The sequence below is a fragment of the Acomys russatus genome, chromosome 2, assembly GCF_903995435.1.
Source record: "Acomys russatus chromosome 2, mAcoRus1.1, whole genome shotgun sequence".
Lineage (NCBI taxonomy): Eukaryota > Metazoa > Chordata > Mammalia > Rodentia > Muridae > Acomys > Acomys russatus.
The window spans coordinates 2607742-2635402 of NC_067138.1; the positions used below are offsets into that span (position 1 = coordinate 2607742).

The window sequence follows — 27661 nt, forward strand, 5'->3', positions numbered from 1 at the left end:
GTCGTACAACTGGATGCCTTTGTGTTGGGAGCGGACACTCTCTTGCCTCTGGAATTCTGCAGGGAAAAAGGAAGGAAGGAAAGAGACAGGTCACAGATGTACAGTCCTCACCAGGGACAGATCTGAGGTTAGAGCTGCCAGCCAGAGAGGTGGAGCCAGCAGACAACCCCTCTCGACTCTTGGCTATCCTGTGCTGAGCGTGTCTTTTTGACTCTGAGCGAGGACCCTGCTTGCCACAACTGTTAAGCTACCAGCCACATCAAAGCACCTTGTTCTCTCACTGTCTTATCTGACTTCAAGGACTGAGCAGGAAACGGCCAGTGTGTTCTGGTTCTGACCATGTCACCACTACCACCTTCCAATCCCACGTGCACAGAGCCACGCTGGGCCGGACCACCCTCCTGTTCTCACCCAACTCAGAGGTTATTTAAAGAGCCAACAAGCAAAGGCTCCCCTGGAGAGGACCTGGCCAACCTACCTGCCAACCCTGTGGAGCTGAGTGATGCTTCCCTGCACTGCCTCCCCCTCCCCTACTCAACAGAACCAAACACACCACCGACTTGGAGGTGTGGGACCAGGAGCTGACTTCTAAGACGAGTGACAGGAATGACCTAATTAGTCATCCCTGACAGCTGCTGCTATTCCAGGAGACAACACACCTATGTTATCATGACACTGACTTGCGGGTATGAGAGGCTGGGCACAGGGGACTGGGAGGGACAGGACAAGAGGGAAGAGGCAGCATTTGAAATGACAGCTCTGACAAGTGGAAGGACAAGGGGATGACGTCCCCCGTGGTGTCACCAGGGTGAGCCAAGGCCCCATCGCGTACAGACAAGCCCACAGTTTGTTTGCTTGCTTTCCTTTTTGAGGATCTCACATTGTAGCCCATGGAACTTCTATGTGTTCCAGACTCGCCTTGAACTTATGACTCCCCAGTGCGAGGGTTATAGGCATGTAATATAGGTACGTGTTACATACATATAGGTATGTAACCACTCTCCGTTGTAGCCATTCTTTCCTGGGCGTTCAGTGGCGTTAAGCACATGGACCCTTGGGCAGGCATGACAACCTCCCATCTCTAAAACTTTCTCATCTTCTTAAACTCAAACTCTGTACCCATTAAGTACTGCTCTTCACCCCCAGCTCCCTAGCACCTAGAAAAGTCTATCCCACCTCTCTCTTTAAGCCTGACTACTCTGGCTGGCTACTTCCCACAGAGAATCAGCATTCGTCCTCCGTGGCTTGCTTACTACACATGGCATTGTGTTTTTAAAGGGGAGGTGCCATGTAGCAGAAACATCATTTGTCCTCAAGGCTGAGTAACGGTTTGTGACATGGATATTTACTGTCCGTTTGTGCTGTGGTCCCAGATTCAAGGAGGGAGTGGCCATAAGGCCAGCTACAAAAGGGCGAGGGTGGAGGCAGGATGTGTTTCATAGTCCGTGTGAAGTACACACTAAACCAGAGGCTGGATGCATAAGCACGGCCAAGGCCACAGGCCTCACTGCAGCTGCTTCAACTCATGTGGGTGGCGGTGCCTTCCCAAGCAAGAGCCATCCCTGGTCTCTGCTTTACAAGCCAAGGCCTCCTCACCAAGATGGCCATGCCCCCCCCCCCCCCCCCGTGCCCTGGCCTGCTGTGCACTGCCCTTGAGTACAGCATTAACCCTTATGCTGGTACTTCCCAGGCTTTGGCTCTTTCCAGTGCAGTCATAGTATTTGTTGTTAAATTCACTTTAAAAGGGAAGTTTTGGTAAATATCCTAGAAGCCATTATCTTGCCAAAAAAAGAAAAAAGAAAGGAAAAAAACAAAAACAAAACAAAACAAAAAACAACAACAACAACAACAACAAAAACAAAAACAAACAAAAAAAAAAAACCCCCACCCCTGCTGCTAAACACACAAAAACTGAAAAAGAAACAAACCCAGATGCAGAGGGAACCCAAGGTTGGTGTTCTCCTGTGAAAAGGGGGGATTGAAGTGTTAGAGGGGATGCAGGCACAAAGTACTAAGAATAACAATTTTCCTTATCTAGAAAGGGAGAGAATGAACAGGAAACAAACAAACAAACAAACAAACACCACTGGCTGTGGTGTTGCAAGCCACGTAAAGTTATCTCTTGAAATGTCCCCACACACTGGTAAAATGTAGATTTTACTGGGTTCTGTGGGACTGTTAAGTTTAGAGCACTGTGCATCCCCTTTTCAGATGGGAAGGGTCCCAACTGCAAAGCACTGCATGTAACTTTGTAAATCACTTCCTGAACTCAGCCACCTGGGCTACACCCTGCTCTGCAGGGGTCCTTGACATCTCCCTATTGGTTCTGAGGAGGACACAGAGCCTGGGGACACTGGGCTACAGCTGATTCAACTGACTTGGGAATCCCGCCCTTTTCCTTACTCTTGCACCACCCCTGTGAACTGTCACGAAGGCAGTGGTTCTCAACCTTCCTAAAGCTGCAACCCTTTAATACAGTTGTGGTGACCTCTAACCATAAAACTCTTTTTTGTTGCTACTTTATAACTGCGCTTGGCTACTGTTGTGAGTTGTAATATAAATATCCATGTTTTCCAATGGTCTTAGGCAACTCCTATGAAATGGTCATTCAACCCCCAAAGGAGTTGAGACCACAGCTCTCAGGGCATGAAGCAGCTAACGGATGCCCTTCCATGGACAACACCTTGCTCCTCCCTCCAGAAACCACCACAGGCAACCAAGTAAATGGGGGGGGGGGGGAGGGGGGAAAAAGAGATGAACAAGAACCGACAGGCAGACACCACACTGTACCCCAAATTCTAGCGATGAAATGCCTGGAGACGCCACCTGCTTGTGATTTCCTGTCAAGCAATACTCAGAAGAAACAGACACACTACTACACACTGGCAGAAAGGAGAGTGTCCTGAGAACAGACCAGCATCGCAGTGAGAGGCACCCACTCAGGGGCACTTCTCACGCAGGACTGTCTGGAAGCACCCACTCCTTACCAATGCTGGGTTCACAGTGGCAGGTGAGGCTGTCACAGGATGCCACTGGGGTCACTAGAGCCAGCTTCTCCCTGTGTTACGGATGGATCCAAACTTTCATTAGGGCTCCACACGAGGGAGCAGCCAAGTCAATCACCACACGGTAACTAGATGGAATATTAAGCAGTCATTAACGTGATAAAGAGGAAAATAATGTAGCTACATGGGAACACGCACATGAAATTATGTTAAGCTAGAAAGTAAAACACAGACACATTGTGTGTTGGGAGCCAAAGAGTATAACAGGACTTGTAAACAATTCCTGGCAAGGTGAACACCTTGCAAAGGGAATTCTGCTCCCTGCTTGGGAACTGCTCAAAGCGAGCATGGCACATTTAGCTTATAACATCCGAACTGAGATGAGAGCAACGTCCCAAGTACAGACACCCAGGAATAAAGAGCTGAAAACCCTACAAAGGAAGATAAATAGCTACTGTGGAGCAGAAAGAGACCATTGCTTAATTAGTTTTCAAAGTTGTTGTGAATAACGAATAAAGATGCTAGTAAATTGAAAGATGTAATTAAGACGGGGACATGGGAAAGAAAGCAAACACTGCTGCGTTAAGCAGACTGCAGCTCTCCAAATCTGGGCCGTCATCGCAGAAGCAGCCACCAGCCCCAGGCCCTGGGAATGGGGCAATGAGGAACAGTCCCTCTCCTGAGAGGCTGCCAAAGTGCCTGCAAGTCAAGGGTCACCACGCCAGGCCACCTGGCAGGACACTTTGTTTCCTGCCTAATGACCGTAGCACACCCCTCTTATTAGCAGGGCCCATTGGTGACAGTCCCCAGGAGGGTCTAATAGGGGAGTCGGTGCCCATATGTTCTGAGCCACAAGTTATCTAGACATCAGCATCCATTCTTCCAAGGAAAATGACTTTCAACTCTGGGTGGCAGGCTGTGATTTCATGCCTTGTAGGCTGCAAGCAGAAACATTAAATTGACAGTGCAGGAATTTCTCTTGACCTCTGGAGTAGAAAGGCTTAAGAAGACCCAGGGGAAAACAAACAAACAAACCAGAAACAAACACACCCTATATGCCATGGAACCAAGGAAATGTTAGACCTGGAAGGGACCCTAAGACCTTTAGCATTCACCAAGAATGCTGGGGAAGATGGAAACCGCTAATCAAGGAAGGGAGAGAGGCAAGCAGGGTAGGCAGATCTTGCTGCAACCCAGAAGGCTCTTGGAATGGATGTCATGAGGGTTAGATCTGGAGCTGACAAGAAACAACCTACACTCTGCCCTGTACTCACTAACTCTACTTCCTACCGCCAAAAAAAAAAAAAAAAAAAAAAAAAAAAAAAAAGCTACATACCTAGGTGGTGGTTAAGCACACCTTCAGTGCCAGCGCTGGGGAAGCAGAGCAGGCAGATCTCCCACTTTGACAGCCCAATATCTTAAAAAAAAATATTTTTCCTACAAAGGTGTGCGCGCTATTGCTCGCTCTCTCTCTCTCTCTCTCTCTCTCTCTCTCTCTGTGTGTGTGTGTGTGTGTGTGTGTGTGTGTGTGTGCCTGTGGGGTCAGAAGATGGTGCTGGAGCCACTAGAGCCGGAGTTCCAGGCAGTCATGAGCACCCTGATGTGGGTGCCGGGAACTAAACCCGGGTCCTCTTCAAAGGCAGCACGTGCTCTTCAGCTGCCAAGCCACCTCTTCAGCCGTGTTACTTTTTAATATTTCTAAAGTACACCACTGTCTAGGTGGCCAGGCCACAGAGGAAGAGGATAGAGACAGTTGGGATGAAACCTGACAGGCTGAGGTCAGATGTTAGGGGACTTACTCCCCTTTCTGAGGACTAGAGGAGGGAGGGAGAGGGTAGGAGGGAGGGAGAGTGGGATTGGGAGGTGATGAGGGAGGGGCTACAATTGGGATGTAAAGTGTACAAATTAAAAATTTTTAAGCAAAGAAAACCACTATACAATATACTTTGTAACAACTTCCAGTTGGAAGACTAGAATAAAACAATTCTTGTGTTCATTTGTGGGGAACAAAGTCTCACTATGCAGCTCTGCAAGGCCTGGATCTCCAAGACCCATTTGCCTCTGCCTTCCTAGTGCTGGGGTTAACAGCAAGTGCCATCATACCAGGTCTAAAATACTTCTCCTCCTTACCTTTCCCTGCCCTCCAGGAATCTCTTCTCTTCAAAAGATTGAGCAGCTTCACCGCTGAGCTCCCATCTCAGGTGCAGCCCCTCCCCAACAGCCCAGCACCCACCTGTCCTCAGTGTCCCCCAGCATGGGAGGGCCAGAGGCCCAATCCACAGAGGCAAAGCCCAGGTCCTAGTGAGACTGGATGCCACCACAAGCAAACAACAAAGCAGGAGCTGCGGGCGGGGACAGTCTATCGAAGCCTTAAGAATGTAGACCTGAGCTCATGCACAGTGCTGTGGCACAGAAAATGGGCTCAGGATAGAAGAGGCCAGCTTGAGGGACTGGGGAGTCTCTAGGTACGCCAAGGTAGGTGAGGCTGTGGGAAGGCGGAGTGGCTCCTGTGGCGCCTTCAGAAGGAAGTCCCGCAACTGCGTGACTAGCTGTCTTGGAGCCTCCGGACAAGGTTGCAGCCTCCCTGCAAACAGCAGTGCTGGCGGCAGCTCTCGCCTCTTAACTTCTCCACCCAGGCCTTTCTGAGAATCCACAGCAATTCTCAAGTCATAGGATGGCAAAGCTCACTGGGGACGTGGTTCTGAGAGGCCTCCACTTACTACCCATCTCGGCCAAAGAAACCTTTCCTCTGCCAGAAACGGGTACAAGCAGATCACATCACCACACCCTCACCATGCCCATCAGGGACAGGGCACCTGAGGTGCTGGGGCTGTAGGTGGATGACACTGAGTCTCAAGTACGGTTAGGAAAGGCTGCATTACCAGAATGAGGCAGCTGTTATAGACCAAGCTACCCCACACGGAGCCCTTGGAGAGAGGCTGACCACTTGGGCTGGAACACAGAACTGCAGTGAGACTGCCTGGACTGACAGAGGCCTTGTTTCAGCACTCGCTTGCCTTGGGACAAGCGGCCTCACCTCTGGGTGGGAGACAACTACACTAACTCGGGACGATGTCATGAACATAATAAACCTACACACACTACACGGTGCCTGGTGCAAAGAAAGCGCTCCAGGAACAAGGCCGTTAAAGTTATATGGGGTTCCTTGGAGAGCCACTCCGGAGACCTCGTCTCTGGGACTGCCCTTGGCTCCACAGCTTCAGCGGTCCACTTGCTGCCACTGGACAGGCCAGTCCTACCACATAAACTTTCAGGAAGTGCTTCAACACCAACCTCTGAACCTGTTTCTACTTCTGACTGCACAACTTGCCATTTTCACCAGCTACTCTGGTGGTCTGACCCCCTCCCCGTCCTCCTACCCCGGCACTGCCGTGAGCGAGCGAGTGAGTTACACGAAGCGCACTCAGGGAGGTTTTGGTATGTCCAATCCTCGCAGTGCACACTTGGGGAATCTGAGGCCCAGAGAAGTAGGGAAGAGGCCGGAAGACCCCATACTCCTGGACCAGGGCTCTTCCCGCCTCTCCCAGATGCCTTCTGACATCTCTCTTATTGGCTTGGCTTGTTCTAATCTCCAGGAAGCAGGCCAGGCCTCAGAGGTGTTAAAAGCACACCCAGTACCTCAACCAAGGGAGCTCAATGGGGAGTGGCAGGCGGCTGCTCCTAATTAGACACACGCTGAAACCCAGCCTGGTGCCAGGGCACCACATCAAACGACTAGAAGACTTCCTCCTCACCTGAACTGCGTAACACCTGCCAGAGACAGACCCTCCCCCTGAGGCACTTGCCCAGCCGCTTTGAGCTCAAGTGCTCCTTGGAGGCTGTAGGCAAGCAGCCTGAGTCCTTTGGGGGTGCGAGTCAGATAGGGTAGGCCAGCTCGGAGGCAACCTGACCCTAGACGCAGGCCTTCCTCCTCCTCAGTCTAGTTCATTTCCAGAGTTGAACAGAGCCAGGAAGCTGACAACTAATTAGGCTTCTTTGGGCATCGCTCATAGGTATGCGGAGACATAACAGAAGAGGCTAGGCTGTGCAAAGCAGGGGTGTGGACAGAGCAGTGACCTCGATGCAGTTTGCAAGCCTGCACATGTTCTCTGGTGTTCATCCCAGGGAGACAGAACAGCCCAGTCTGAAGGCAGGAGGAAGTCCGGTCTGGTCCCATTCCGGTGGCTCTTTGAGCAGGGACAGAGTGAGTCCTCTCGAGGGCCTCAAGTACCAGAGCCTGCATACCAACATGCCTCCCCTGGGGCTTAGCAGGCCACACAAGCCTCACCACAGAGCTCACAGGTGTTCTGTGTCATTTCTGCTGTGTTCGTTGCTTTCCACCTTTATGTGTGGAGGCCTATGGTAGAGTCACTGGGGCGAGGGGAGATGAGAGATGGCTTTCCTTTTAAAGGGGCCACTGTATCAGAACACTTTTTTTCTTTTAAAGATGTGTGTGTACGCGGGCGTTTGTGCATGCACGGATTAGTGTGGGGGTGGTAAGTACCAAGATACTACCATAGACCATTGATTTATCTTAATACATTTTTTTTGTTTCTAGTACATGATGATGATGATGCCGCCGCCGCCGGGCACTACTCTAGGAGCTGGGAGCAAAGTGTTCTTCATCCCAAGACACAGAGAAGAGTAATACATGTCCAAATCCTAAAATTCAAAGCTCAAAATTTTTTGTGTGCTGACATTATTCTACACAGGCCTCCGGCACGTATAACCTATGCAATTTTTATCTTCATGCCATGGTCTCACTACATGAAAATATCCCCAAATGCAGAAAATACCCCCAAATCTCAACACTTTGCAGTCCCAAGCATTTTGCCTACTCAACCCCATACTGCACTGTATAATGCAGAAATAGGGGCTCAGACAGACACAGAGGCAATAAAGATACACAGCCCAGGGTCAGGTTGGTGGGGTTACCAGTATCCTCAGGCCAACCCTGAGAGGATGAGCTGGGCATTGCTGGGCTCTCCATGCTGCAGAAAGAGGCCAGGGCCCAGCAGGGACTCATCCGTCTCTGCCAGCAGACCCAGACATAAGCCCATCAAGATCGCCCTAACGCAGAGGGCCTGCACCCCTCTGGGGCAATCTTCCAGTCTGCTGAGCACAATGAAGTCTGGCTTCTGGAGGGACCTAGGGCCACTCTCTAATGTGGTAACGTCATGGGAGATGGGCTTTAACGCCAGACCAGTCTGAGCTACAGCCCTCGCCCTTATGGAGCAGGCCCTCACATGTCCTCAAGGAGGCTCAGAGCCAGCTCTGGAAAAGCCATGGGACCATCCTGAACTGATTAGAAGTCTACAGTAAGGCCACTCTGAGTACTGGGTGCTAGGTCCAACATCACAGCACATTCTGACAACTAGGAGGTTGTCAGGAGTTCACAGACCTGCCCGTTTTACCATGGCCACAGAGTGAGGGGTAGGCAGCGGCAGCCTAGCCCCAGAGCTCACGTTCCCAATACTTGGTCATCTATGCCACCCTTTCAGCCGGAGTCAGTGCCCCACCCCCACCATTCCATTGGGCACAAAAAGAACATGAACCAAAGTCACCAAGGGCCGTAAGTCCTGAAAGGACCAGGTTCAGCCAAGCTGAGTGACCAGACATGCTACCTTCCTGCCTCTGGCAGACAGTCTATCCATTAGGATTACTGGGGCTATCTCAACAAGTTCTGCCCAGCCCTGAGGACTATCTGGCAAGGCCATAGACGGGTGCCTGCATGCATCATTAGGGTCAGCCTTTGAGGAAAGTGAGGGCAGTATCCTGAGGCAGACCACCTGTCTACCAGCCAGTCACCATATTCTGGACGCCACATAGGCAGTCAGCCTGAGTGCCGATCCCCAGTCCTGTGGCCCTGAGCTGGCAACTACAAGCTGACAGGAGGCACAGAGGCCTCCTGCCCAGAGCTGCCAGATCATCTTCTGGCTGCTGGTCCCAGTCACCCAGCTGAGGCACCCTGCCAGGCTTCCCAGGCACACTGGTCAAACCCCAACTTACAGGGACACTACCTCAAGCTGAGCGAACATTGCTGGCATCATGCCCCATGCCCAGTGCAGCTGTCCACTGGAAGCGACCTGGTGAGACCTGGCAAGAACTCTACCTAACCTTCCTCATGAAAGAGGAACTAATCCCTCCCGGGACTGACAGACAATGCCAGCCTTCTGGACAGAGGCAGTGAGGCTGCTGGCCCAGGACCAGCCTGGCCCTCTGCTTGTCAGTCCTTGAAGCTGACGTTCCTCTCAGGTGAGGCAAGAGGGTTGAGCAGATGATCTCAGGGCCTTTGTCACTTTGTGGAGTCCCTCAACCTGGTTTCTCCAGGTACCCAGGAGGCTCACATAGCACTTCCTCACCAGCCTACCCAGTCAGGATCCTAACCAAGCTCATGAAGGACGGCCAGCCAAGGTCCAACCCAAAAGAACTTAGCAGAAGAACAGGCTGCACCGAGTCCCTTGTTCCACAGAGCACTCCTGAGCTCAGAACACCCTCTGTACCGCTGGGTTATTACAGCCAACCATAGTAGGGTCCTGGCAGGCAAAGCTGCCATGCAAACTTAGTGGGGAACTATGAAAATCAGAATGGAAAAGACTTGCCAAAGTCCTGGGTGAGGTCAGTTTCTGAGTGAGGGGGGTTTACTGCCCCTTCCCTCAGCTCTTCCAGTTCTGTTGTCACCTCTTGTATTTCTCAAGTGTCACAGCACAACAGTCCCAGTGAGGGCGTGGGAGGGTGATGGGACAGGAAGGTGGACTGGAGAGCCAGGAACCTGACCACTGCCATTGCCCAGGTTAGTTTCCAGTGGACCCACCTTCCACCAGCAGCTCATACAGACCACTGGACGCACACAGCCATCTGAAGAGCTATTTGGGGAAAGCATCTGGCAGAAATGAAGCAGAAGAAACCAACAGCAGCCCCTCCTTGGGGTCCTGAAAATGTATCCTGCGGAGACTCATCACTGAAAAGTAGCACCTATTTCTGGAACCCAAGAGTAAAGGCCCTAGGAGACTGTAAGCAGAGACAGCCTTCTCTCCACTTTCAATTTGCTGCTTGCAGTGACCCAGCCTGAAATGACCTGACCCCAGGGTCAAGTTCAAGTTTTTGCTTAGTTTTGGACAGGGAGAACTGAACGGAGTGTGCTAGAGACAGTGCGGAACTCAAAGATAAATCCAACAAAGGCAGTGGAGTCTCTGTTCCACCCATGGTGTGTGTGTGTGTGGGGGGGGGGGGGGTATGGTGTGTATAGTGTGTGTGTGTGGTGTCCATGGTGTGGTGTGTGGTGTGTGTGTGTGTGTGTGTGTGTGTGTGTGTGTGTGTGTTGGGGGCAGGGCTGGAGACCACAGCACCTTCTAGCAATGCGGAGAAGCAAGCTCAGCTCCTGGCTCCTTCTGCTTCCAAGGGCTGGGTTCAAGTCTAATGCATCTGACACCCCCGCGATTCCTAACACGGAATCTTGCTCTGCAAGATGCTCAAAAAATACTAGCTGAAGGAACAACATAAACAAACAAATCTGCTACAAACTCAAAATTTAGCACAGAAAAAAATTTATTTTTAAATTACTTGTCTACTCTAGAAAAGAAATAGTACTAACAGATTGCTGGAGGGAATATAAACTGAAGATGGCCTTTTCAGAGGTAAGCTTGGTAGGTTTAACAAGAATTCAACACCACATGGCCCAGAGTTTATTTCTAAAAATACCAAGACCCACAGGCAGAAATAAATGGACTCGGATGTTCACCACGAACACAATGACGGAAAGCACCACACTCCAGTCACCTGATAGAGCCATCTGCAGGAACTAATGACCCCAGACAAGATCTGTGACCAGCCAACATTTACTCAGAAAAGAATGTGCTTGCACATATGGATGCGTATAGATGCCTGCTGTAAGCAAGTGAGGATGAGGGTGAGCCGGGCGTGGTGGCGCACGCCTTTAATCCCAGCACTCAGGAGGCAAAGGCAGGTGGATCACTGTGAGTTCGAGGCCAGCCTGGTCTACAAAGTGAGTCTAAGATAGCCAAGATAACACAGAGAAACCCTGTCTTGGGGGGGGGGGGGGGGGGAATGTGTGAGCGGGGCCAGTGAGACGGCTCAACAGGAAAGAGAATTATCTCTACGTTTCACAGCTAGAGTTGCCGTGAGGTGAGAGAGTTGTCCTCTGACCTACATATGTACACACGGATGTGTATATATATACACACACACACCCCTGCACAAACCCAAGTGCACATATACACATACAAATGAAAAATAATTTTAAAAGTAAAAAGAACATATTTTTTCTTAAAAGAGAAGATACAGATTATTGGGTTGGGGAGATGGCAAAGAGCAATTGCTATGCTGAAAACTCTGCTTGTAATAGCATTAGGGGGCAGATAGACGGACCCCAGAGCTTGCTGACAACCCTGAATCTCAAGGCCGAGCTTTGCCGTCTCCAAGGAGTGAGGTGGAGATAGCTGGTGTCCTCCTGTGGCCTCTCCCTGCTGCACAGGCACACATACTCCACCACACAAAAAGAACATCCAAAAACGATTAGCCATCCACGTCCCAGAAGACACATTCACTCACTTTCGTTCCACTCTATGTCTGAACACTGACTCGTTTACACTAGGCACACAGCAGAGACTTTGGCCCACACTCCTCAAGGACTGGGTCCTACTGTGTAGCCCTACTGGCTTAAAATGTGCAATCCTCCTGCCTTAGCTTGTTGATGCAGCAGCCCTCGTTAGTGATCCTGCCCACACCTGCTCCTGTCTACACTGAGATAGGTACCGTTAGTTTTACCTTAGCTCCGAGGCAGATGGAGACACAGAGGCAGAGATAAGAAAAGATGCTTGAGCTTGTATATGGGAGTAGGAATTTCCCGCATCTGCTTTCACCAGATACTGTGGAGAACCTTGTTGGCTACCATGTTCTGCTGGGACAGGCTTTGGACCGAAGGCTCTGTCCCAGTGATTACTTCTATACTCCTTCTTTCTTCATTTCTCAAGATAGGTTTTCTCTGTGTATCCTTGGCTGTCCTGGACTCACTTTAAAGACCAGGCTGGCCTCGAAACCCACCTGCCTCTGCCTCCCAAGTGCTGGGATTAAAGGCATGTGCCACCACACCCAGCCCTACAATACAGACAAAGAAAATGACACAACATGATTAATTGGTCAGATGGCAAGTGTCATCTATGACATGTTCCTGGCCAGAATCAAATGCCGTAACCATCACAGATAGAATCAGGGCCCAGGAGCATCATCTGTACACACATGTACACATAGGCTCACACGTTCCAGCTTCTCCCGCAGGCACCATACGGAAACCCAATCAGTACATAAATGTAAATGTCTCACACCAGAGCTAGAGACAGGAGGGGATGAGTGACAGGTGAAGAGACTTTAATAAAAAAAGAGAAGCAGTATGGCAGTATGTGTGTTACAAGCAGGTCCTCGAGACTGGCTAAAGCTACCGCCTCCCCTTTCTTCTCGCTAAGTCAGAAACTTAGCACTTGCCTCGTGGATTGAGTCCTGTGACCTGGTGAGTGGGAGTGAAGGGTCGGGTGGGGAAGAGCACCTATATGAGTGTGTGCGGGCTAAATTAGAAGGAAAGGAGAGTCAGGAAGAGAAACAAGCTATGCTAAAAATAAGGCAGCTCCAGCACCATTGCCAGACAGAAAACATACGCTCAGCTTGGGGATGGGGCAGAGTGGGATGGAACTCAGACTAGGAAGTTCGCACCTAAAAATAACTGTGTGGCTGCATGTGGACTCAACACTGAGAAGCAAGGCGCTTCAGCTGTGAGCCTGGGGCCCCAGTTATGGGGTCCCTTGTACTCCGCAACCTCAGCTTCTCTCCCAACTTCTGGATGATGGAGAACTGGGATCAACTCTCAGAGCACCCCAAAACTTACAGGAACCTCACATGAAGGCTTGTCTGAGGCTGAGGACTAGCAGGTGGAGGATGGGCTGAAGGAACAATGCGCAAATGCAGGCTGGAGGTCAGGAGCCTGGCCAGCTCCGCCCGCAGACCAGACAGCACCCTTCCCTCGGGCAGCTTTCCTTATCTTCAAAGTGACCAAACCTATGGCCTGCTAACCTCGTGGCATGCTCATTTACCGAATGACCCTTCTATAAATTGCTTGTTCTCTTTGTGTGTACTTTTATGTGACTGTGGCATTGGTAGAAGGCACCCTGGCACGTGGATTGGCCTCTTGGCCAGCCCCCTTCTAGCTGGTGACCCCAGCAAGGCCTCCAACCTTTCTGGGCTTCCAGTAGCTCACATATAGATGACATCACCAGGCCTCAGCAAGTAAGAAATAAGGCATAAGGGCATGTAGGCACTACGCTCTTCTATTCCCTGCATCCTCACTGGGGATGTACTGCTCTGGGGCTGAGGAAGGCCTTGTGCGGGCCGGGCAAGCATCCCACTCCATCCCACCTCTCACTCAACCCTCAACCCTGGTTCATGACAGAACAGATGCAAATACAAATCAAACAACTAAGGAGTCTCTCTCTCATTATCTGTCTGTCTTTCTCTCTCTGTGTCAGTCTGTCTGCCTTTGTCTGTCTGTCTGTCTGTCTCTCTAGCTTTACATATCCATGGGCACACTCTGGAGCTGGGTTCAACCCCTGGTCTACAATACACTAGCCCATGGCTCGAGGGGCCTTCCCTGGCAGAGTCTTGTAGGCTCAGTTGTGGGGCGGGGAGAAAATTAATATCGACTTCACGGGGCTGTTATAAAATAAAACCAGACAAAGGATATAAAAGAGTCTTGTAAACCATAAACCCCTGTGCAGATGTTACACATTAGGGAGGGATATACACTCACGGACAGAGGCCCACAACCTCGTTCTTAACTGACATCTGGTATACATGACTCACAGCCAGCCGGGTTGGTTCAAGTCCATACGACGAAGGCATGTCATTTTATACTGAACAAAGTCAACTTCAAACCCACAATTCACCATTTTCCATATCCACCTCGCCACAAAAGGCAATTCTGCTTGCTCCTAACAAGGTTCTGAGAAGACACAATCTGGTTCCGAGGGTTCAAAAGCCTGACAGCTCTGCACCAGAGGAGCCACCAAGCTCACAGGAAAGGAGCACCTTGGCGCTGCACCTCAAACCTGCTGTCTGGAGCCAAGCCTCTCTTCCTGAGTGCTTCGTTAAGTACATCATCTGCTGGCGTTTGGCATGTCTCCCTGAGCTGGGAACTACAGCCACTGATGTGCTATGACAGCTGAGTACTGCTGCCAGACAAGCTTCCTCACTCAGCACTGGGGGGAGGCGAGGGCTGGCCAGCGCCTGAGGGGAGGGCGGCAGCTGTCACAGTACATCTGCCACCTCACAGACACTCACAGACTCACACTTCAGATTTCACTCACGTCCCCCTGACAAGGAGGCACCGGCCAGAGGCCACATGACCAAAGGCTCTGGCTCATCTTCCTCCTGCTGCAGAGACAAAGAGGTGACCCCCCCACACACACACACACCTCTGTCATGAGGCATCTTTAAATTCCTGGGTGCAGAGTGCTTTTTACCATGGATGCCTACTGCCACCAAGGCCCGATTGCTCAACCATCTGCCCCCTGCCCCTGACTAAGAAACACCTCTGTTTTTTCAAATCTTAACTCCAGCCCCATCAGAGAGCTGGCTGGGCGCCTGCCAGCCAGCAAAAAGGCAGCGGTCACAGCATGCGCCAAGCTTGGGGCATGACAGAGCCACAGAGACCTTGCTGGGGGAGTTCCTTGTCCACTGGGGGAGACTCTTGTCTAGTTTGCTGTTATCACTGGACAATATCAAATCCATTAATAAAAGAAGGCATCACATGAGAAGCAGGGAGCCAAGGAAGGGGGAGGGCTGTCTAGAAACCTCACAGACCCATGCAAGGGGTCCACATCACAGGCTAACTACACTGGCCAGTGCCCCAACACTCCTACCTACCCCACAGGCGGGGTCATTGCCATGAGGGTCTTTGAGCATGCCCCACGCTACCTTCCAAGACCCAAACTATCCTTTCAGGCAGAAGTCTTTCAACACCCAGGTGGTTCCCACCCAGCAGCACCATAGTTCTGCTTCCTGGGCTTTAATTTGCAACTAATTCCTCTTACAGGTTTCGCAGGAAGCTCCTGCTGTTTAAAACAGAGCTACCGCTGGGTGTGGTGGCACACACCTTTAATCCCAGCACTCGGGACGGTGGATCACTGTGAGTTCGAGGCCAGTCTGGTCTACAGAGTGAGTCCAGGACAGCCAAGGCTACACAGAGAAACCCTGTCTCGAAAAACCAACAACCAACCCAACCCAACCAAACAACACAGTTCTACTCTCCTCCCCCCCCCCCGCTGCTTGGAGATGGTCTCCAAGCCAGACAACATGAAATGGCTGTTTCGAAAATTGCCCAAGCTGCCATGTTGTGTGCCCAGTGCTAGCTAGGAGCCACAGGTAAGAACAAGACAGAGCAGCCACCTGTCCATGGGCCTGAGTGGACAGCTGAACGTCCAGGGGACAGCGCCTCCCAAGGGAAGCTTTCTGACTTTTGTAGGCTCAGCTGGGCTCAGGCTGAAGTCTGCTCACGCGAGAGGGTCAGTTCTATGAATAGCAGTCTTAAAAGTTTTCCCAGTTCATACACAGAGGGTCCCAAATTCCAAGCATGCAGTATCAATGACCAAACCGCGTGGGCCTGGGTAACTAACTTCAAAGGCAGCACTTGTATAAAGCGGCAGGTGGTTGAAAAGAAATGTTAAGCCAGTGCACACTTGCACATGAATCTACAACCCTTATCTCCAGGACATGGCTGGCTCCCTAGCCCTTGAACACCAGATTGCGGGCAGCCACTGACGGGCCTGCTCTAAGTCAAGGTCAGCACCTGCGCCCATCCACCAACAGTGACTTCTCTCAGCTCCTCCTTCCAACACTCCAAGGCTTCCAAAGCCAATGTAGACTCCCCCAAGTGCCATCCCTGACCCTCTTGGGAGGCCAATGTCCCTTTGGTCCCAGAGCCGGCACTGAGAGCCCTGTCCTCTTCTAGCATCATGCCATGTGACTGACAGTAGATGCAACTTTTAGTCCTAGACTAGGTTTCCACGGGTCCTGGGCAGCTTGCGAGTGGAGGCTTTATGAGAACCGTGCCGAAGGCTCAGCACCCACCTGCCATCAGCAGGACCCCAATGAGCTTGACAATGCAACGCAGGAGAAAGACTGGCTGAAGGAGTTGGGGGAGAGGGGTGTGGCAGAAAAGTGAAGGTTCAGCAATTTCAGACTACCTCAGGGGAATGCCCAAACTCCTACAAACGGGATTGGGAAGTTCTGGTCACTGGGTATGCTGGCAGCCACATGTCCTCATAACCCTGTGACACGATAGCACACTGGCTCCTTGGGGTGGCTGGCTCTCTCTACCTCTGGCTATTGCTAGACTGTTGTCACTCCTACAAACTTACCAGTTTTCTTCTTCCTCACACAACTCCCACATCTGGATGCCCTTCAAGGCCCAGCTCTGACATCAGTTCAGGGTCCATGAAGGCGCTGACAAACCCTCAGGCTGTCACGTCATCATGCTGGTCCACTCCTCCACTACCCAGAAGATCTTTTACCTGCTCATCTTCTGGGGTTTGACTCAAATTTTGATCACTCCAAAGTCTTTCATATTCCCTCTGTCCTAGAATTTTGGTGACCACACAGCATCTTTTGCAGGGCCCCATGTCCAGGAAACCTAACCTAGGGCCATGCTTGACCCCTTCTTCCTGCGTGCGTCTCATTTATGCCAGTCCTTTGTTGCCACAAAGTACAGTTATCACTGCTGAGTGAACAGCACCCAGGTTTAAGAGTTGCCACCCGACCCCAAATCGTCTCTGTAGCTTTCAACCTCTGCAGTCCAGAGCCACCATCCTCAGCGCCCCTGCAATCCAGCCCTCCATCCCCAGGCCAGGCAGCCACACTATCCAACAACAGGTGTTCAGGTAGACAGTAGCATCCAACAACTGGACAAAAGCAATGGGGAAAAGACCAATACACCTTGGTGTCCGAGTCCCAAACAGAAATCCCTGCCTGAGGAAAAGGCTTTGGAACAGGATGAAGACAGAGAGGAGCCGGGCTCACAGCACCACTGGGGACAATGAAGCAGGTAGTGGCCCCAGCAATTTTTCTGTTGTGGTGGAGCTGCCTGGTCTATAAAGCAGTTGCCTGGCTTACCTGCTCTCATAAAGGGAGCACAGTGCAGACTGTTAACAACTCCACGCAGCAGGGGCAGTGATGGCCAGCAGCAGGGCAGCCCTGTGGGAGAGGTGTTGGGAACCAGGGGCCCTAACAGTCAGTCCCTGATCCTGCTGCTGGCCCAGGGCTCCTCACCACAGCTGGCTCCACCGCAGACGCCCTGGAGACTCTGGACGTCCCTCAGAGCCAGACAAACGGTGTCAGCATGGCCTGTTTTCAAGCCCAGAAGAGCACATGCTTGGCTGGTCCCCAGACAGTTTTGGGATGCTCATGGCCCCCCTCCCCCACCTAGGGCAGAAAAAGGGATCACACAGTTGAACCCGTTTACTCTGTAGCAATCCAACAGACTTCAAAGCATGGTGTGGAGGCAGAGTCATCACACTGCACTAAGTGCTAGGCGCTGTACTGAGCCGCCGGAGGAGCCCCGAGGATGGGAGGGCACGGCTGGAGGAAGACCTGGAAGTCTGTGGATCCGTGGGACAAAGCAAAGGCTTCCAGTAAATGAGTAACATGATCTGTGAGATCAGCCAGACCTGGGAAACTCATTAGCAGACTGTGAGAAGAACCTAGAAACTCAAGCTAGCAACCAGAGCCCGCCTACTCAGGCCTCACTCCCTCCTTCCCAAGAGCTCTCCCCAACAGCGGTGGGAGACAGCGCAGGGCAGCCAGACTCCAAAGGCTTCACCTTTCGCCTCTTCTGATGCTGTGTGCATGTGTGCAATTAACTACAATTAAGAAATATTTTGAAAGCGGCTGGGTGGGGCACGTGTCTTTAATGCCAACGCTGGGGAGGCAAAGGCAGACCATCTCTGAGTTCCAGGCCAGCCAGGGCTAAGTAATGAAATTCAGTCTCAAAGGGGGATTTTTTTAAAAAAAAAAAAAAAAAAAAAAAAAAGCAGGCATGGGCTAAACTAGGCCCTACTTGGAAGCCGGTATGTCTTCTGTTCGCAAACTGGTTCCTGCGGTGCTGAGGGGAAGCTGCGGATAGTAAGCTTCACATGTTGCTTGAGTCTGACAGCAGCCCCGCACCCTGGATGGAAACCAAGAGCCAGCAGGAGGAAGAAGGCCTGTGTTGGGCGTTCCTGAGCTTGGTGGGCGTTTCTGAGCTCGGGAGGATCTGCATGGTTCTAGTGCATCTCCTGCTACTATGGCCGGCTGGAGCCTCCTAGTACTGAAGTCCCCTCAGGGTTAGAGCTCTGAATGGAAAGGCAGGGATAACTGAGACCCCACTATAAGCAGTGCACTGTCCAAGTGTGACCAGGAGAAGGCCCTCCTGCCTTCTGCTCTCTTCCCAGGCTGGCAAGTTGTCAGAAGCACAGCTCTGCGAGGCCCACACATGGCTGGCACCTCCACACTACGGTAGGTGGCTTCCATTGTTCTCCCAGCCGGACTAGGTCCTCCGGATTTGCATGGCAATGGCAAGGAGACACACCCACCCACCTGCAGCAGACAGAAAAACAGGACGAAGTCACGGAGGAGAACTCTGAAGCTGCTGACAGACCATGCCGAGCCCGAGATGCTTCAGTAGACCCTCTAAACATGGAATCCTGACCTCAGAACCAGAGTCACGCACTACAGTGTTGATTCTTGGGTGCCAATAGGGGTCTTTGAAGGGCAGGGCCTTAAGGTGGCTTGCCCCTCAATACAATCTGGAGTGATAGACAGAGGACCGGATGGCCAGCCACAGAATGCCTCTTTGCAGTGTGCAGACTCCCCTGGTATAAAGTCTCTGTGCTCCCCATCACAGCTCTAAAAAAGTATGTGGTACCCAGCCCCCAGCAGCTTAGGGCCCAGGGGCTTTATCTGCCACAAGAAGGCCAGCGCTCAGAAAGCCATACATCCAGTCTGGCCCACAGTAGCCTTGTTTATGGCCTGGGGCTGGGTGCCAGACTTGTTTTTCTGTGTGACTACCGGGAAATCCTTTAGCTTCTCTGGGCCTTCAAGCTCCCACCTTGATAGAGGAGACATCACTCTGTGTATGTGGTGCTCAGCATTGAAACTCGGAGGGGCTTTCTGTCCCTTTCTCTAAGCTTCTGAGACTGAGTCAGCTCAGAGGTGTGTCAGCGGGCTGCAGGAGGAGGAGGAGAAGGAAAGCACTTGCTTGGCTTCTAGGTGGGCTGCGCCTTCTCCTAGCAAGGAAGGCAGGAGCCCCAGGGAGGGCAGCTCTGAATGGCCCTTTTTGTAACAGCAAAACCTCAGGTGAGCATGTGTTCCTGTCAGCGCTTACACAGGGAGCCGGAGCCACCCTGTCAGGAGAGGAGATTGCCAAGCCTGGCACAGCAACGTCGAGTAATTAAAGACAGTAATTACAGCCCTGAGTCTAGTGTCAAAGCCAGGGCTCTTTCCAGACACGACTATGACTCTCCTCTCCCTGAGAGCACCAGCTTGCGGGCTCTGGGGGCTGGGGAGCCTGGCTGCTCTGCGCTATGGCTTCTGCTCACGCAAGTGGGCTAGGCTAACAGGCGCCTGAGATGGGTCCTCTGCAGCCCTGCTTCCAGTGGAAGCTACCTATCCCTGGGCCTGCACACTGGGCCCAGCCTGCTGACTCCAGAGCCTTGCCTGCACATACATACTTCTGTGGCCCTGCAGACAGGAGGCGGGAGGAGACATGGAAGGAATAGAAAGCCAGCTGTCTCCCCCTCAGCCTCAAGTTCTAGAGGACAGGAGTGGTGACCCAAGGCCTAGAACGAAGGCCTAGGCAACTGACCTGGGTAGACAGACACTGCACAGGACAAACACAGGGATTCTGGGTTGCTTTGCAGGACAGACCCTCTGGCGACCCTTCCAATTGTAGCCAGCACATCACTTGCCTCTGAGTCCAACATTTCTCACCAGTCATCAGAGGAAAGAGTTGGCCAGCACCCACCAACAAGCAGAATGGATCCCGTCAGGCCCCATTCAAATGAGGCGGAAGTCTGTAAGCATACTGGATACAACACCAGGTCGGCCACCCACTAATGGACTGGTTCCTGGTTCCCTTCAGGCAGGGCCCAGGGAGGCTCCATCTTGCAAGCCCAGGCTGCAGCCAGGAGCTGCAGAAAGGCACCCCTTCCTCTGTCTCACTTTACTGTGACACTGCCCCAACAGCAGCGCCCAGGCCACACCTCAAGCATTTCAACAGATTCTAGGAAGAAGCTATTGGCTCCTGTTCTGCCTTCCCCTCCCCCTGGAACTGGGGAGGAAAGGGCCTGGCACCAAGGGCCAACTGAGGCTGACCTCACAGCTGCCAAGCCCCAGCACTGCCACCCCCAGGACCACAGGCTTCCCTCAGCTCACCGTGGCCTTGCTGACTCACTTCTGCACAAATCCTGGGACAAAACTCCCTGAGGACTGTCTGGAGCTCCTGCAGCCACACAGGCTCTACTCCTGCCTCTCACAGAGAAGAGAAACTTGGCCTCAAGGAGGCAGAGGAGGGGAGCTATCAGGTGAGCTCAGTGAGCAGAAACTAGAGCAGCTGCTGTCGCGGGGTCTGAAAGACCGTGGGAATCTAGGGAAAGCTGCTGTTTGGCAGGTGGAGGGCTTCAAGGGACAGCCAGCCTGAACTGGCTGAGCCAGTAATGCCACCCTCCAAAATTCATGTCCAGAGTGAAGGTCCAGGTCAGAGCGCAGCAAGTAAAATATCTGCGAATCTCCCAAGGCAGCAAATTCTCCCCCAGACCCCCATGTGCTGGGCCACAAACGGGAGGTGCTTGTGAAGGCCACATGGCGTAAAACAGTTCACATGAGGAAGATGAGGACACCCCAGGCCCATGGCTAGGGGGAGAGGGTAGGGCTCACCAAGGGCTGAAGTACTAGGTAGGGTAGCTTCATGAAGGGGACATGTAACTAGGAAGATGGGGACATGAGGGCGTATGTGCCAATCCCAATGTACATACACTTAAAGCCTGGCAGAATGGACAGCCCTCCAGAGCCACGAGCCATGGCCAGGGAAGATGGAGTGGACACTAGCAGAGGGGTGACGTGGCTGGGAGACTTCAAGGCCTCCTTCCAGAACAATCTACTTTTTCACAGGAAAGCTTAGACAGTGTCTCAGACCCTTCCTGGTGCTGCCAGTGTGAGAGTAGCACTCTCAGCTCCACCCACCTCAGCTCTTACCTTCAGTGTGGGGGGGGGGGGGGGCCTGAGGGGGAAGGGGGAGAAGAAATGGGGTGAGGGGCGGGGAGATGGCTCAAGGTTAAAGGGCTTGCTATGTCAAGTGTAAGAGCTGACATTCAGATCTCCAGAACCCATGTACATGCTGAGTAAGCACGGTGGCCTGCCTGTAATTTCAGCCTCAGAAATGGGAGATGGTATTTCCCCCAGAGCAAGCCGGCTAGCAAAAATGGCCACTTTTGAGACTAGCCATGGCAGTGGTAAACCGGGTTTGACTGAGATCCTGCCTCAGTCAAATAATGTGGAATAATATGGAATAATGTGCAAGAGTGACTTCAGGACAGTTCCCAGCGTCAACCTTAGGCCTTTGCATGCATTCCCATGTGTGTGAGCACACAAAACTGGAAAGGGCATGCTTGGGGGCAGCAGGGTAGGGGTGGGTAGGATTATGTGCTATTAGAACCTGCAGTGGGGGTGGTGGTGGGGGCAGGGGTGGGTAGGATTAAGTGCCATTAGAACCTGCAGTGGGGGGGGGGGCAGGGGTGGGGGTGGTGAGATGACTCAGCAGATACAGCTCTTGCTATTCAAGGCTGTCAACTTATCCTCAGGACCCACATAGAGGTAGAAGGTGAGAACTGACTTCAAAGTTGCCCTCTGACCTGCGTGTGTGTGGCACGAACAGGCCCACTTACAGTGCCATACGCCTGTATTTCAAACAAACACCCCAAACCCACTTGCAATGCAACCAGGCTGTGGGGAGGCTCCTTCTCAACACCCAAATCCCTGAGGGGTGACAAGGTGTTAGAGAGCCCCCTGCCCCCCCCCGCAAAAAACAAAACAAAACAAAAAACACCCAAAGCAAAGCATCATTTTTGTGTTCCTGCTCAGGACGCCTGATTCAGAAAAGGACCAGAGGCAGTACGCCACAGAGAAACATACCAGAGAGGGAAAGTCGGAGCCAGAGGCATGCGCAGGGCCGGTGTAACTTGCTGTCCTCAGCGTCCATCCTCCACTCCCATCACCAGACAAGAGAGCCCTCCACGAGAGGCAGCGTTCCCATGACCTAGCTTTCTCATCGGTAAGATGGAAACACTCCTCCCAGCTTCTTCCCAGAGCCCTACAGAGGGTCCTGGCTACAGTTTAAATACAAACTTGACACCTCTTAGTTTCCAGAAAGCCACTTGAGCTCTATTTGGGGGTGGGGGCAAGAATTAATTAGTGAAATGATAGGGTTCAGGGCAGTTCCCTGAACCCTTCTTCCAGCTAGAGGAGCAGAAGCAGACAGTGGTGTTCTCCTTAAGCCCTGTGGACCACCCTCTCCTCAAACCAAGACTGGGCTTCTGGGGTACTTTGGGACCTGCTCTGACCTGACCCTAGCTCCTTCTCCGGTACACCAAGAGACTCTTGTGTCTCTACCCCAAAGGTGTCCACATCTGAATTCAATGACTCCTACCAGGTGCCTCCCTCCCTCCCTCCCTCCCTCCCTCCTCCTCAAGGAACCAGGATATCCCTAACAAGTCACTGACACGAGCATCTTCCCGCTCACTGAGGGCACCAGGGAAGGTCACCTGGCTTCTCCTGTCCCTTATGCACTGCGCTGTGATGGCTGGCAAGCTCTCCCCAGCTACCCTCCAGCGGCCTGCACAGCCACTGCCAGGTCCCTGCCTCAACTCTCTGACCTAGATCACTGAGTGTCCTGGCCACAGAACCTGTCTGCCAGCCACTGTTCCTTGCTGCTCTAACCTGTCCCATACCCAGGCAGACACATTATCCTAAACCACTTCCGAAACACGTCTCGCCCCTGCAGAGTGTGGTCAGGATAGCAGAACTGGGCTGCAATGCACCCGAGTTCCTGAGCCTGTCTGAGAAGAGGACAAGTCTCCATGTTCCAGGCCCCGGAAACCGTGGCCAGGTGACAGTGACCCACTTGCCCCCCTTGGTCCTGAACTGACTCCAAGCTCCATGAGCCCCAAGACTCAGAACGGTGCCAGCACAGAGCAGCATTTGACACCCCCATTGGCTAAGCTATACATCGTGCCTCCACTGAAGCCCGGTGCTTAAGGACAAGTAAGTCTTTACCAAATGGGAGAAGTTGTCCATGTGAGCTTTTGTTTGTTCCTGCTCTTCCATTTAGTCTCCATATAGGCTTGCATTCCAACACTCAGTGCCTATTTACGAAATCCAGGTGAGAAATGAAGATGGATTTCGACCAGCCCAGTCCCTTCCTCCAAGCTTTCAGCCCGGGGGATGGAAAGCAAGGGAAAAGAGGTGAAACCAGAGCTTCTGACACAGTCTGCCAGGTAGAGACAGAACTGGCCAGGAGGCACCAAGGGGCTCTGCTCACCTCCTACCCCCAGCATTTAGCAACGTCAGAAACTCAGACTTGGTAGACTTGGCACTCCTCAGAAGACAGGTCTCTCAGGCCTTGAGGGGCACCAGCACCCTGTAGACCAGCCCTGGGTCCCTTAGGTAAACTAGCACACTTATCCATTCAACCAGAATGTGCCAGCGCCTACTTCACATCACACACTGACTGCGTTGGTACTGAGGCTCCAGCAGGGAACACAGATAGCTCTACCCTTGAAGAGGATGAGATTCAAGTGAAAAGTCAGAAAACGCTCAATAACGCTAAGGGTGAGACAAGGTCGAGGAGAAAAAGAGGGGTGAAATATCCGGCACAGCAGGAGAGTCCTTGCCAAGACTGTAGCACCCTCTAGCACCACTCTGTGTAGCCCACCCAGTCCAAGACCAGATTCTCTCTCCAATGTCATGTTTGGCTTGCTTTATACTACTAAAGATGATCATGTGCTTGCAGGCAGAAAACACTTCCTGTCCACAGGAACACAGGGTCTTGCTACATAACCGAGGCTGGGCTCAAACTTCTGCCTTGACCTCCACATGTTGAGGTTACAAAAGTCTATGCGTCCAGCTCTGTTCTGATCTTGCTGATCTTTCCTGAAAAACCTGGAGGTACTCAGGGTCAGGGGCACTGGGGGAGAGGCCGGTGTAGGAGAGAGCAGAGGAAACAACTCTGAAGGGCCCTGTCACCATGGCAACCCAGCATCCCACAGTTCTATCCACCCTGTAGCTGGAGAGGTGAGTGGTACCAGGTTGGGCGTGTGAGCGCTACTCTTTCTCAAGAACAGGGAAGTCATCGCTGACTAATACAGAATCAATTTACACTTGATTATCTCCTTCCTGTCCGGTAGGTAAGTTATTCCAGTAAAGGAGACACCAGCCAGGGAACTCGGCACCATCCCTGACAGAGCCCTCTTGCCTGCCAAATGGGAGGAGGCCAGGACAGGCTTCAAGCGTTTCAAAACAAATCCCAGGAGCCCTGGGCTGCAAGTCAGTCAGGAGGCCTGTTCTGTTCTCGTGCTTGCTGTAGTGTGACCTTGGCCAGTGCGTGCCCATCTGGGCCTCGGGCAGAAGGAATGCTAAGCCAAAAGGACTGTTCTTCATCCTGTCACACCATTTGTGAGGACACCGTGACCACTGGGGCAGGCTTAAGCATGAACCCCCTCCCGGGGACTGGGGGGGGGGGGCAGCTGGGGACAGAGGTATGTGATTGGGGCCAGGAACACTTTGGGAAGTAGAACTGTACAGGGCAGAGCAGGTGACAATGAGAGGCAGATGAGGACATGGTGGGAACAGAGTCTACAGCACTGTGTAGCTTGGGAGCAGAGAGAGAGGCCTGACCTCCACACAGGAAGACCCTGAGCTCTCCTGAAACCAGACCAGCTGCCCCTAACAGCAGAGATGACAAGGAACATAGATGGGACCCTCAGGCAAGGCCAAGGCCCTTCTCTCAGAAACATTTACTGGTCTCCAGGCCAGAAACCGAGAACAGAGTAAACAGCAGGGCCAGAGGATGCGCTGCCTGCCCGCCTGCCCGCCTGCCCGCCTGCCCACCCGCCCGTCTGCCACCCGCTAAAGACCTAGGGTGCTGCAGGGGGAAGGTCAGGAGATTCAGGACTCTGGGACAGTCCCCAATAACACCCTAAAGATTTACAGTCAAGCCAGATTGGCTACCTTATTTGGGTCCTTCTGACACCTGCTCATACAAAGCAGAATCCAGATTTACAGATGAGGAAAGCAACCTGTCCAGGGCCACACAGCAAACCAAGGAGGAACCAAGATTAGAAGCCCCCACTGTTTCCTGCTTTTCTCATGAAAAGTACTGTTCTCAATACATTTGCTACTATTTCTGGAAAGCACACTGACACAAGAAGAGACAACACCAAGGACATCCCTTTCTGGCCTCTGGGCAGCACAACTACCACAAATAGAGTTTCAAAGGGATGAAGTCAGTCACATCAGGGCAGCGGGGCTGTGCTCTCTCTTAATTTCTCTTACTATGCCATAAAGGTCATTTAGTAATAACAACAGGCTAAGGAGTTTTTAATGTGTAATTGCTTACATATTAAAAAGTATGTGAAAATGCTTTCAATTAACACTGAAGTGAGTCATCCTATGAGCTGACACCAAGCGCTTCTGTAAAGGACGCTGAAGGCAAAGGTTAGAAATGTTAGAAACCAGGCGCTTAGCCGGGTGGTGGTGGCGCACGCCTTTAATCCCAGCACTCAAGAGGCAGAGGCAGGTGGATCGCTGTGAGTTCGAGGCCAGCCTGGTCTACAAAGCGATTCCAGGACAGCTAAGGCAGAGAGACCCTGTCTTGAAAAAACAAAAACAAAACAAAAAAAGAAACCAGGGGCTCTCCTAGCCTGTCTTCAGTGACTCAGTGCCAGCAGCCAAATGGGACACACATACCCTTTAAAGGGCCCCCTCTACCATGACCTGCTCTCTCACTCTCTTGTTCTCTCTCTTGTCTCTGCTCTAAGGCAGCCTCTCAATCCCCTAACCCCCATGGTGTGATTTCTTTTCTTTTTTTAATATTTTTATTTACTTTTAATTTATGTGCATTGGTGTGAGGATGTCAGATCTTAGAGTTACAGACAGTTGTGAGCTGCCATGTGGGTGCTGAGAATTGAACCGGGGTCCTTTGGAAGAGCAGGCAGTGCTCTTAACCACTGAGCCACTGCTCCAGCCCCCACGGTGTGATTTCTGAGGCATTCCTTGGCCTTGGTGCTTCTGCTGCATAAACCCTAACAAGTCACAGCAATCTTCTTCCCTTACTTCCTCAGCCCTCCTGGGAAGAGCTCTGGGGGTGGGGGTCGGGGGCTTCTGAGTTATGCACTGTTGGCAACCATGCAAGGACTCCAGGACAGGATCTTGGTGCTGCTGCTGCTCCCTTCACTAGTGCTTGTACCTCCTCATAGGCTCCAACAGGGCTGAATGAGCACAGCCTGGGAGTGTGACGGGAAGTCCTCTGAAGAGTGGATGCCAACTGTCAACCACATCACCTCAATCAAAGCCTCCTCCTCTCCTGCGAAAAGGTCCTGTGAGGGTATCAGTCAAATAGTCCCCCACACCTGAGCTACAAACCCAACCCTTTCACACTCTCTTCCCTGGGATAGGCAAATGCTGCCCCCACTGAGCTGCATCCTCTGATTGGCTGAAAGTTTAAGCAGACAGTTCTGGAAGCAGCTTGGGTAGGGTGGTAAACAAGGCTCAGACAGTTAGAAGGCACTGAGGCACAGAGGCCAGGGAGCTGAGCACCAGTCTCGGTCTAGACCTACACAACACTGCCCCATGACCAGCTACCCAGAGCCAGGGCCACAGAGGGGCAGACACTATCAGTGAAGCCTGAGCTGGCAATGCTGTCTAGAAACTGAAAACTAACTAAGCCACAGTACTCAGCCCTTAGGAGAAAGTACTAGATAGTTCTGACAGGCAAAGCTGCCTCAGGACCAAACAGCTGTGCGCACCCCCCCTCAACTACTGCAAATGAGGACGAGAGAATTTGACAGCTTCCACTGTCACTGACACAGGGAAAAACAGAGGCACTCAACAGTCACCACTACTGAACAGCTCAAAGCAGCCCTGTGCTGTCATTACCTGATTTAAAGTTCTGAATCTCAGAGGTTGCTTGGATGGCAGATGTCTACTCCAGATGTGCTTAGTTCCAGCCTGGGCTCCTTTAAGCCACAGGACACTGCCCTGGTACTAGGCCCTGTACACAGAACACAGAAACTGAAATAGTACACCCAAAAGGGTCACTCTCAAGGCTTAATTTGATGGGCTGGCAAAGTCCCAATGTCACATAAGCTGGCCATGGTGGGTCCTAAGTTCAAAGTCATCCTTAGCTACACAGTTCAAGACCGATCTGGGCTAGAGATCCAGTCTAACCAGTTACACTTCCTGGGCCACCCCGCTCCATGGCCACCTGCAGCACTACCAGGTTTTGGGTCTGCCCAGCAAGCTGAATCCTTTCCTGGAGCACTTAGACAGGGGCAGCTCGCACAGGG

The 27661-nt window shown here is 52.1% G+C and overlaps 1 protein-coding gene across 1 annotated transcript in view; it reads right to left on the reverse strand.

The window, feature by feature from the left end:
- Positions 1-27661, reverse strand: part of Shb (SH2 domain containing adaptor protein B) — a 111255-nt gene that overhangs the window by 37337 nt on the left and 46257 nt on the right. Inside the window, exon 3 of the mRNA XM_051157666.1 lies at positions 1-56. This exon is cut by the window's left edge and continues 160 nt beyond it. Within this exon, the coding sequence (XP_051013623.1) occupies positions 1-56 (56 nt within the window). The remainder of the gene's footprint in view (positions 57-27661) is intronic.